Raw genomic sequence first — 11,687 nt, 5'->3', positions numbered from 1 at the left:
TATATATATATATATATATATATGAACATCTAAGGGGGAGTGTTGTAAATGTGTAGATGTCATGGGACTCATCTTTTACTGTAGCAACATTACTTCTCCAAGTAATATTTTCCCTATAAAAGGCAATGCAGGATATCAAATATAGAGAAAATAAAAATTTACTTCTACTTTCTACTTTACTTATTCCTTCTCTCTCCTCTTGCAATTTAAGTTTAACGTTTTCTCTATTTTATAACACTTTCTACTTTTAGTGATATGGTTTGTTAGGACTTCAATGGATATAAAAGTAGTTTTTTTTAAGGAAAGATAGAAAGGAAGTGATATGTGGATCTCTTCTACACCTTAGTTATATCGTCTAACTTCATTCAAAAATAAATTTGAATTTTGTTTATATTTAAGTTATGTGTCCAAAGTTTCTATTTATTTTTTAAATTATCCATTTAATCAAACATTGTCATATAAATTAAGATATATTGAATACAAAAGTTCCTTTTTTCTTTTGTGAAAACAAACTTTATTCTATTAGTTCAAAGTAGTACAATTATTCATAAGAGGGGTTTATCAGTATTACATGTCATGACATCTTTTCATTAGGTTTCCTCCTCACCTTTGGAAATGAAAAAAAAAAAGTTAATAAGATTTTGTTTCACTTGATACAATGAAGTATATCATATCTTTGCAAAATCAACGGTGTCCTTCCCATCATGAGCTTTTCTGAAGAAATGCTTGACATAATCCGAATAAAGAACTTGCTTATACACTGCCTTCTCACCGCTTTCTAACACTTCTTGTAAAGGACCAATAACATCATTAGGCTTAGGGTTCACAAATATTGGCACTGAAACTCTGTTATTGCTTCCATTAGCAATAACACGATGCTCGATACTCTTGTATCGACCATTGCTCAGGATTTGAAGTGCATCACCGATGTTAATCACAAGCGCTCCACTTATTGGTGGGACGGGAAGCCAAGTTTCATTGCCTAGTTTTTTCACGTAGAGTCCTCCGATGTTGTCTTGAAGTAAGATGGTTAATGTTGAGACATCAGAGTGACGTCCTACCCCGACAGTAAGTTCGGGGTTTGGACATTTGGGATAGTAGTTAAGGTTGATCCTTTTGGAACCCATTAGAAGTGATTCCCTATCTTCATCAATTTCCTTCACATTTAGTCCTTTCATTAGTGATTCCATCAGTCTTTTGATCACAAGCTCAGTCTTTTTCATGAACTCAAGTGCTTCATCCCTGAGATTAAACAGCAAACAAAATTTTAAAAAACATTTAGGATGACACATAATATAATCATAAGCATTAAACAATATATATTCTCTTTAAATATAATTAAACTTTTAAATAAGAAAGTCACACGATTGATCAAGGCATCAGAGTAGACAAGACAACCCAAAAAGCGGTTGCAGAGTCAGAAGTTTATGGTTCTGAACTTGTCACTAAACCCATAGCTCATCTTATTAGATGTTGTGTTTGCGATTAAATATGCATACATATTTAATGAATTTCCTAATATGGACAAGAGGAAGTTGCTGAGATGCTAAGCACCCCTCACTTCCAACCTTAAGGTTGTGAGTTCGAGTCACCAAGGGAACAAAGGTGGGAGCTCCTTGGGGGAGGGGGAAGGGTTAAATAAAATCCTAATACGAATAAATTCGTCTGAATCCATATCTAATGATTCCACCCCTGCCATGATGAGATATAATATGATCAAATAAAAAAAGTATATTTTCTCTAACAATTTAAACTTTTAGATGAAACAATATTTAATCGAACTTAAAATGAGAACTGAACCTGCAAGCAGGAGGCCAAAGTGCAGATGCTTCTTCGTCAGAAACATAAAAGAGGCTAAGGTAATCTTTCCACTCTAAAGCCTTTTCAGCTTGAGGAGTAAAGCTTGTCCCAAAACGAACATTATTTGTACAAGAATAGTCTTTTGAGTACTTGTTCTTTTCTTGAGCAGACAAAGCAAAGAACCTATGAGTAGCATCTTTAACATTCTCAAAAACTTTTATTGGAATTCCATGATTAACAATCTGGAAAAAACCCCATTTCTCTGCTGCATTACATATCATGTTGTCCACTTTCGTATCATTCCAATTTGATAGATCAATGACTGGTATACATTGTTCTTCATCCACCACCACATCACTTGAGGTTATTCGCTCTTCGAGAGGTTGAATGTATTGTTTAGGAAGTGTTTGAATGCCCATGTCTGCAAGACCTTTCACTCCATGCCCTTCATTTACAACAAAATTTTTGACATCCCATGTGTTGGAATTAATAGAGATTGTTGCCAATGTTGGAGCCATTGCTTTTGTTTATAATTTAAGCTATTGAGCTTAGTATTAGAAAAACAGAAGTAGAAGAATTGATGGTTAAATTCAAGTGCTATGGAAATCTATATATATGTGGTCTCTTTCAAGTATTCAAGATTGAGTTAATATATATTTTTTGAAGCCTACTTCCTACTTTGGTTGCAAAACTCATGCTCTTTTTTTTTTGTGATAATGCTCAAGTTGCATTGATTAATCAACTCGCAAATACTTGGTTATTAGTTACTATTACTACCAAAATAATTTTTATTTTTGTGAGGAAAAAATATTTACACAATCAAATTATTTATTTCGTCCATCTCAATTTATGTGAAGAGATTAGGAGTATGAGGGTCAATATACCTAAGTTTGACGTAGATTCTTCATTTTATTCAAATAAAATTTACATATTTATAAACTACATGAAAAGTACTAAGTTAACATAGTTAATGTTTTTTTTTAAAAAAAAAAGTAGTTTGAAACAATTATAATTAAAGAAAAAACGATTTGACTCCTCAAGTAATAACACATTTACATAAACAGGGACGAATGACGTATAAAGTAATTACATGTAAATCTCTATGAGAAATATTGACTGAATGACAGCTAACATACTATAATGTATAAATTATAATGATAACATTAAAAAAATATTTATATTGTTATTATATATAACTTAAAAACTACTTATTACCTTTGTAGGGGCAAATTTTTCTTGATATTTTATGTATTGGTCTGAGAAGATAGGAGTTGCTGACGTTATGAATTTTTAAATTATTAACAAAACAAAAGGAGAGGAGCAAAGCCTTGGCATGTTTTGTTCAAGTTTTAGTACTGGGGGATGGTAGAGAGAGGTTGAAATTTTTTATTTTTACTTTATTATTATTTTTAATTTTCTTTCTTTTTCTATTAGTTCTTTATTCTGTGTCATAAACTCTTTGTAAATTCTTGATTTCCTGTCATTTCAGGCCTAATAGGTATTAACAACACTCAAATATGTCCATGGCTAATGCATGGTTAGGGCCATTGCAGTAGGTGACACTTGCTATTTAACTCATACGAGTGATCACATCTTAACCTGTCTATTTTTTTATTTTTTAATCGAAAACGTCACTATCCTACTATGCACCTTGGACGCAGGAATATAGCAAGCAACAAAGAGTCAATAATGTATTAATATGTACCTCGTTCTCTGGATAGGATAGCAAATAAACAACAAAGTTCTTAGGATCAGCTACAACAAACTCGCAACTCTTAACACGCTTAACCTAAATCAACTCACTTTTTTTATTTGAGATTTGATTAGGGATTTGTAACTCTTGGAACTATCTACACTTGGTAAATTGATACATGTTAGTTGAATGAAAACATAGGTTTCGCCACAAACCATCTCAAAATCTAACTGAATACGTCTATCGTCCCAATTTTATCAGATATATAATTTGCAATTACGTAGAAATTAGAAAAAATAACATGAATATTTATGTATTTTTCCTTCTTTTTTTTTAATTCAAGGATATTGTTAGTTAGATAAATAGATTCTGAAGGGGAAAAAATGATAACGACATGGAAGGTAAACTATGACCGACTAATAAACATCTACTTTAACAACCTATTTATTTAAACCAACAGAAAGAACAAATAAATTAACCAGAACAGAACAGAACAGCTATGTACATGGAAAAAGAATCGTCCATTATAGTAAGAAAAAAACATTCCATAAATCAATGAATTGGAAAAAGATAAAATTGGAAATTTTAGCACATGATCAAAATTATTATTTTTTTGCTCTAGAAACTAAGATATAGTAAGAAAAAAATCGTGTTAGCTGCCCAAACACCAGAATTATAAAAAATAAAAAAAGATAATCGTCAAAAAAGTTTGGTTGGCGTCGAGGCTCACAACATACACTGCAAACAAACTATACTGTCAACACCCTTCGAGACATCAATCTTGAGAACAGAGTACTTTACAAACGTACAAGTGAGGTTAACTGATGTTCACTTCATTGCATCATTCAACTAAGGTTTATACAGGGACACGTTTTCCATGGTAGCGGTCAAAGAACTGCAGGGAAGAACAAACAGTCTCAGGCAAAAGAAACTAAACAAAAGTGGCATGGTGCAATTTTCAACAAATGCACAAAGACTCGTAACAAAGCAATATTAATAAAATACAGACATAGCAAATAATAATGAAATCATTACATAGCATTCAGAAAAGGAACAGTACAACAGCAAAATATTGTGATAATCGAAACAAAAAACAACAGGTATTAACAGAAAGCGAAGGGCAAGAAACAACGAGATTAGAACTAATGTTACTGGAATGCAAGGAGGCATCACTCAACTCTCTACCTACTAACCTTCTACCATGATCCTCGACCTCCATAACCCTGTGTCTAATAACCAAACAGAATATTTGATTTATTTAATTAAAATAGGGAAGTCCCAGATAAGATAATAGTGATGATGAAGAATGGAACACTCATAATTTCCATGGTCAGGTAAAGTCTTGCCAAACTCTACAAGTATGTGTAAAATAGTTAATTCGTGAAAACGGCTTGTATGATCATATCTAATTAAGGTTAGGGAGGGAACAAGTCTTATAAACAAGACCATGAAGTCATACAGTAGGGAACTTTTCCAAATCTAAGTGACAGTGCCCAAAATAAGTTTGAGTTAAATTCATTTTTAGTCCTGTTGCTGAATATTTGGTCCTGTCTGTAAAATTCAGTCCATCTCAATTCTCAAGTTGGAGCATCAGCAGTACATCACTGTCTTCAAAAACATGTGCAGAAAACGAATTTTGGGAGCCATATGAATTTTAAGACCAACCAGGAGAAAGGAATGTGGTTTCTCTGAACCACTAATCCAGCATACACAGCCTGATCTGACAGAAGCCTAACCAGCCATGTGCTGATCCATATCTCAGTGCTCTCACATACGTGTTCTCTCCTCCCCCTCCACTGCCACCTCCATCCAACGTACCTACTTCTACAGTATAGCACCACCTCTTAGCATTTAGCTATCTTTTTATACCAGTTGCAATCTTCTGCCTACATGGCTTGCTCTGTTTTGTGTAACTGTAACCCAGTTCTCCCTGTTTCAGCACACCCTTCTTCCCAAACTCCTAAATGCAGAGATAGGACACATACAGGATGGATTTAAGAGCAAGGGATTACAGCTCAGACTTCTTTAGATTCCTGGAATCCGATATACATGAGAGGGGGAAATGGCAATAGAAAGAGAGGGAACCGGCTCAGGGATGAGGAGGTGCAACAGGGTGAGGTGGCTACTGCAAGGAGAGCTATAGGGCAACTTGAAAAAGACTGGAAGGCAATGAGTAAAAATGTCGGTAAAGCAAGGGAAGGACTAAGTGGATGGACATTCCTTGGTGAGGAAACTCTACCAATAAGAGGGTGAGCCATGGTGTGGAGAGACGAGCTAATGTGATAGGGAGAGGGCCTGTTGTCCCTAACATTCTTTTTACAGGGTAAATTCTACCTCGAATAGCGGCCTTTGAATATAGATGATAAAACCAACAAAATATTCTTAAACCTCTAAATCTCCCCTGCCTAGCAAGCGACATTGGCTCTTAATTACATGTTGTAGTTTGAAATGCTTTTGTGGTTTGCCTAGAGGGTTAGGGTAAGGTGCCATCACAGCTAATTGGGTCATGGCAGCTATTGGGAAAGATCTGAAAGACTTGTTTAACACTAATAAAACCCTTGATTTGTCTCAGCTTTTCTATTTTTAACCAAATGTGTCTCGGGAGAAAAGGTTAACAATTTTGCTTTAGTCATGCCACTGCAAACTTCTGGCCACCGTTTACTAAGCCAGATCTAGTAATCCTCCTCATCTCCAACTCAATTAAGGCCTTAACTCTTTTACCCAGAAAAAAAAAAGGAGAAGAAAGAAACAGGTAGGAACTCCAAATATATTTTTTAACTTCCTCATGTAAGGAAGCTAAGAGTGAATAAGGTAACATTAGTTCATAGTTTTGCCCTGGATCTTTTATGTTCCATTCAGTCTAATTACATCTCAATCTCAAAATAGTCAGATTGGTTATATAAATCCTCTAATATCCATTCTACTCAATCCAAACAAATTGGGCCGGCTATAAGAATCTCAAACTCCACCTATGTAAGCCTTGCGAAACTGGTCCCAGGTGCCAAGAAAAGAGGATTATGAAAGGAAAAGGGCAGTCTAAAAATAGCCATAGTATCAGAAATCATCTTACCAACTTTAAGTTTGATTTTAAAATTTGTAACTTCAACCAAATTTTAAACTTTTCCCTATCCAACCCATAAATATCGGCTCATTACCTGGTAGAACGTATGGAACCTATAATATTAATTTATAATTGTATTAAGCATGATATGGCAATTCATATTGGCAAAATGCTTCAAAAACAGCATCATGAGTCTATTAAACGTTTTACAAACACAAGATTGATTAAATGTTTCTAAAATGGCATATAATCATTTCAATATAAATTTCCTTGCCTATCAAAGAAGTTTCTCTCTTTTTAAAAGAAATGATGTTTTCAATGTCATGGCTTTCTTGAACTCTCATAACGTTGAAATCAACATTAAGTTGAAACATTATTACTTGGCGTTTCAAAATAAAAGATCTAGTTAGCTAAGTGATGAACTGATGATAGCTTAGTATGAAAACATGGGTTAGAATTTTTGGAAGTGTATGAATTATAATAGATAGATTATCAAGCTGATCTAATAATTTTAACCCTTTCACACCAAAATCAACCCTATGTATATCCAATTTTAAATTTTGGATCCAGGCCCCAGCCTATCTTACCCTATCTATTGGTGGTCTTAAACTGAGTTACCCTTTGTCCTACCCATTTATGCACCCCTAGCAGTAATAAGAATACTCAATTCCTCCTTCTCATACTCTCCCCACTATCTACCATGCTGAAAAATCCTGATTTTCATACATGTGAGACAAAAAATTCAATCTCAATCTATCTTAAATGGACTCTCCATTTAACTTAATGCAACCCTATATAATGGGTACAACAACGCTATGTGCCTCCTAGAAGTTAAGTCATTAAATATGTTAAGAATTTGCTAAAAGTAGAAGGGAGACCTGCCAAATACATTTTTGCATTTGGTAGATGTCATCAAATCAAACTCATGAGTTATATACAATGAACTTCAGGGAACAACCAACATAGCATGGTTTTGTTGGTTTTCCAAGGGCAGTAAAAACCCGCTGGATTTATGCAATGGTAGATCTACAATAGAAGCTATATTATATATAATAAGGTTGCTGAAAATCTATCTGGAGATACAGAATGATGATTTCCACATGAAATTCATTGATCTAGAGAGAGTCTATGATAAAGTATCAGAGAAAAATGATGGGTGCCTAAGAGAAACAAGATCGTATAAAATATATGAATGCCATAAAACAATGTGTACAAAAGAGAGATCACAAGTGCAAGAACAATAAAAAGAGATCTTTTGTTAAGTTAAATAATTTCATAATGATGGGAACGCCCCCTCCCCCCCTCCGGGTATATAGAAGAGTTCCAGTTAATCTTGGGATGAGCTAAATAGTATACAGGATGTTGTTTCCATGGTCCATGACCTTCGCAGAGGATATTTGTTAAGTCGTGAAATTAGCACGCTAACCAAAAGTTAGAAATATGAAGAAGCAAGCTATAGAGGGAGGATTCTAAGATAAGTAAAAGTATGGTAGAAATTCAGTGTTATCAAAGGCGCGCTCAAGCCCTGAAGCGAGGCTCTAAACGTGTTGAGCGCTTCAGTGTCGTCATCAAGGTTCTAAGACAAACTTTTCCTTGCCAATGAATCTCCTATGAAGAAGTGACACTAAACAAATGATATTTCACTTTATCATAAAAAAAATTCAATTTCTTTGGTCATATATTTGTCATTCATGCTTATAATTATTAGACTTGGACTAAACATATACATTTGTATTTTTTCTCCCTTTGCGCCTTTTTTCATTAAAGCCACACTTTATTTGCACTTTGTGCTTAAAGCCCCCACGGACCTTAGAGCTTTTTTTGTGCTTTTTCGCCTTTGATAACACTGGGTAGAATATATGCATTGCAAGTTTATCACACAAAATGAGAATGAATGTGAAGAGTGATTAAATGGGATTATGGTGTTTAAATGCAGACAATTCAGGTATAAGTTTACTCTTCCAAGAAAAGGCACAATAGATAAAGATATATAGAATTAAAAATAAGATGGTTAAAATAGAGGAGTGTCATGAAAGTGCTATGTGATAAGGAGGTCCCTAACAAAGTGATAGGCAAGTCAATAGAATAACGATGTACAACCAAGAACAATGGTCATGAGACCAACACATTATATGGAGGTGAATGTTGGTCCTAAATATATACGTAATGAGTGTCATAAAAATGACTATTAAGAAATAAGCCTAAGCAACATTATTAAGCAAATTAGAAATGATTTGATTCAACAGAGAGAGCAAGTAGAATGCATAGATGATATTACGATAGAAAGTCGTTTGAGATGGTACTCCACATGCACCAAACCCTAGGTGGGACACGAATTGGACATGCTAAAAATGGACAAAGTAACTCCAAAATCATATAAAGGGAAGATGTTCACAATGACCTACAATATTTCAGAATCAATGTGGACTTAATGAAGAAGAAATAGAAAGGCAAACGATCAATATGTACCATAACCACTAGTTGTAATAAAGGACATCACATAAGAATATTAATTGTTTGTAAAGCTTAGTTAGAAGACATTCCATCTATGCATTGTTATTGATCAAATGATCAAACAAGGGGTAATTTACACTTTACAGTGAACTCATCTGTCCTTGAGGAAAATATATGGGGGCTATAGAGTTCAAAAGATTGTGAAATGCTAGAACAAAGGTAAATAGGGTGTGCAGAAAAAGCTAGTGTGTTGAATTTAGAGTGGTGGTTGAGATATATTGAAGTAGACCTATAGGGTGGGAATAAGTGAAACTTTACTGTATTATTCTTGTAAGTTCTTCAAGGATTTCTTTCTTTTATTACACAGAATGTGATGACATAACAAAGGCTAGTACGGTTAAGAGCAGTTGCTGAATTTTTCGTGTGTAATTCAAGGATGTGCCTTTCCCCCATTCAGAAAATCGTAAAACCAAGAACAAAGTAAAAGCAAAGTAAAAGATAGAAAAATGATTGCTAGTCCAAGTGCCACCTTAGACTTAGATAAACGGCTTTGCAGCAGAAACTATTTAACAAACTTCTTCTGACACAGTAGTAATGCAATGAGATATATGACTTTTGAAAACATAACATACCGATCTGACAAACGGCTGCTGGAAAATCCAACCTAGAATAGGTATCTTTTGCAGGAATACTGATAGTGTTGGCCAGAAACCGCTGTACAAAACAATTCATCAGCAACTAAAGGAATAATAAGAGAAAGTATAACATTCAAGGGAACATATATTCAATATACCTGAAGAGTACAATGAATCCATAAGCCTCGAGAATCATTCCTAATATAGGCCAACCAATGATAACAAAGAAAAATCCAGCACCAAATGCAGCTGTTCCCTACGAAACAAGGAAAGAGAAAAAGAATAAACAAGATTAGTAGTAGAAACACAAGAGATATATCAGCAAAATATCTATCTCGACAGAGAACAAGAGGAAAGAGGGGGTGACAAGCAGAAGGAAAAGAACATATAAAACTAAGTAAACCTTATAGTTGCTGCGTTTCATAAAAAATTGCAACGATGACTTGAGACCAATGGTTAGTGCCACCCCTGAGAAGAAGAGGATCTGATTCGGTAAAATAACAGAGTGTCAACTGGGGATTAGCAGAAAGAACATAAAAGCTGATGAACAAAATGGAAAAATTGAGAGATAGCATGATCGTGGCAGCATAATTGTACTTACGTTCCCCATGGCAATTAGTCCCTTATCGAAGAAGAAAATAATCCCCAAGAATGAGAAAAACACTCCGAATCCAGTCAACCCTAGCCCAATCTCTGTTTCAACAAGCATCCAAAGCTTAGTAGACATAACAACTTAATAGAACAGAAAATACTTCCTTTCTTATGTAACTTTCTTTCAACATCTAGATTTGCATTAAGTAGCAGAATCATCAATACTCCCTCTATCCCAGTTTATAAGACACAATTTTTCATTTTGGGCTGTCCGAAAGTTCAACAACATTCTAAAAAATATTAAATATGCAACTCACAAGTTTCTGAAATTCAAAGTTATTTAACTCATCAATTTTTAAGTTTTGATCTAGTGTCTTCTCTCTCAAAGTCAAACTAACTTTTCGACTATTAATTTAACATTCTCTTTCATTCGTAATTATAAAATATAATACAAGTTAAATAATATATTAAACTTCATATACAATCAAATACACAAAATGTTTGCTAAAAGACCCGGTAAAATTGCTAATGTCGCACTTAATAAAATAGGAACACTGCAGAACTAATCACTCTAATTAAGGAAAACTTTTACCTATAAAGCCTAGTATGTCCATGCCAGAAAAAAAATCAATGTAACAATTACACCAAACTATACGTATTTAAATTGTTCTGTACTCTTGAGCTAAGACAAACATGATCAAGATTCCCTATATCAAGTTAAAACTAATCAGATACAAAATATCCATAATCCCAATAACCATTTCAAACATAGGCTAGACCACGATATCTAGTTGGACATAGTTCCCAAGGAGATGCCAATATAAATTACAAAAAACTATCAAAGTTCATTGATACCCGTCTGTGCATTCAACATTCCAATGTTAGTTAGTAATACAAGTCTTCAAAGCCTACAATATGAAATAACCAGCAGAAAAACAAAGTTAATGTTGTTCACAAGCCATGACAAGTTGACTTACTTTTCCGATCATTCATTTCGAAGGAAACCATTGTCACTCGATCCAAACAAATCAAATCCAATTTTGACACCTGCAATCAAAAAATACAGTTATAAAAGTAGACTATACAAATCCAATCAAATAACTTAAAATGAGAAAAAAGCTTGAAGTTCAAAAAATCAATGTCAAACAATCCGTTAGGGTATCAAAGCATGCACTTCAACAAGATCTGGAAACTCAAATACATTCAACACAATGAAAAAACGAACAAACCTATGAAATTGAAAGACAAATTGAAGCAAATTCTCTCAGAATCGAAGCAGGTTAAGTGAACATTCAGAGTGATTGTGCGGGTAGAAAATGGGGGATTTCGGATTCGTCTTCGACTTCGGTACGAAGCAAACGAATGCTATTAGCGTGATGACATGAATCCAACAGCAAATTCTGAATCTGATATCTCAAATCAATAGTTATAACCCGTTTTTAAAAATGGTAAA

General features: G+C 34.1%; 2 protein-coding genes across 3 annotated transcripts; both read right to left on the bottom strand.

Moving 5' to 3' along the window:
• Nucleotides 1–623: 623 nt before the first annotated feature.
• LOC102596149 (feruloyl CoA ortho-hydroxylase 2-like) lies at nt 624–2,343 on the bottom strand. The gene is made up of 2 exons (XM_006340022.2): nt 1,801–2,343; nt 624–1,242 (listed from the first exon to the last, which is right to left on the bottom strand). The coding sequence occupies exons 1-2, from the start codon at nt 2,316–2,318 to the stop codon at nt 669–671; spliced, it is 1,092 nt and encodes a 363-aa protein (XP_006340084.1). The 5' UTR covers nt 2,319–2,343; the 3' UTR covers nt 624–668.
• A 1,677-nt stretch (nt 2,344–4,020) lies between these two features.
• Nucleotides 4,021–11,687, bottom strand: LOC102589389 (vesicle transport protein GOT1B-like). 2 transcript variants are annotated; one of them, XM_006340005.2, is made up of 7 exons: nt 11,464–11,678; nt 11,212–11,281; nt 10,245–10,336; nt 10,047–10,127; nt 9,802–9,899; nt 9,641–9,722; nt 4,021–4,388 (listed from the first exon to the last, which is right to left on the bottom strand). In XM_006340005.2, the coding sequence occupies exons 2-7, from the start codon at nt 11,240–11,242 to the stop codon at nt 4,350–4,352; spliced, it is 423 nt and encodes a 140-aa protein (XP_006340067.1). In that variant the 5' UTR covers nt 11,243–11,281; nt 11,464–11,678; the 3' UTR covers nt 4,021–4,349. The 2 variants fall into 2 exon arrangements, with proteins under 2 accessions (XP_006340067.1, XP_015170006.1); XM_015314520.1 differs by lacking the exon at nt 10,047–10,127 and having other exon boundaries at nt 11,464–11,687.

The sequence above is a fragment of the Solanum tuberosum genome, unplaced genomic scaffold, assembly GCF_000226075.1.
Source record: "Solanum tuberosum cultivar DM 1-3 516 R44 unplaced genomic scaffold, SolTub_3.0 scf00015, whole genome shotgun sequence".
In the NCBI taxonomy this organism is placed as follows: domain Eukaryota; kingdom Viridiplantae; phylum Streptophyta; class Magnoliopsida; order Solanales; family Solanaceae; genus Solanum; species Solanum tuberosum.
Note: the sequence above shows the minus strand (reverse complement) of the source record. Positions and strands in the feature narration are given on the sequence as shown.

What these genes read in the sequence shown, in the direction of transcription:
- LOC102596149 (XM_006340022.2), bottom strand. Translation starts at nt 2,318, where the DNA reads ATGGCTCCAACATTGGCAACAATCTCTATTAATTCCAACACATGGGAT. An exon ending in CTTTGGCCTCCTGCTTGCAG is followed by an intron (nt 1,243 to 1,800) that starts GTTCAGTTCTCA and finishes GTTTAATCTCAG; the next exon opens with GGATGAAGCACTTGAGTTCA.
- LOC102589389 (XM_006340005.2), bottom strand. Translation starts at nt 11,242, where the DNA reads ATGGTTTCCTTCGAAATGAATGATCGGAAAA. An exon ending in TGAAACGCAGCAACTATAAG is followed by an intron (nt 9,900 to 10,046) that starts GTTTACTTAGTT and finishes CTTGTTTCGTAG; the next exon opens with GGAACAGCTGCATTTGGTGC. An exon ending in GGATTCATTGTACTCTTCAG is followed by an intron (nt 9,723 to 9,801) that starts GTATATTGAATA and finishes TGTTTTGTACAG; the next exon opens with CGGTTTCTGGCCAACACTAT.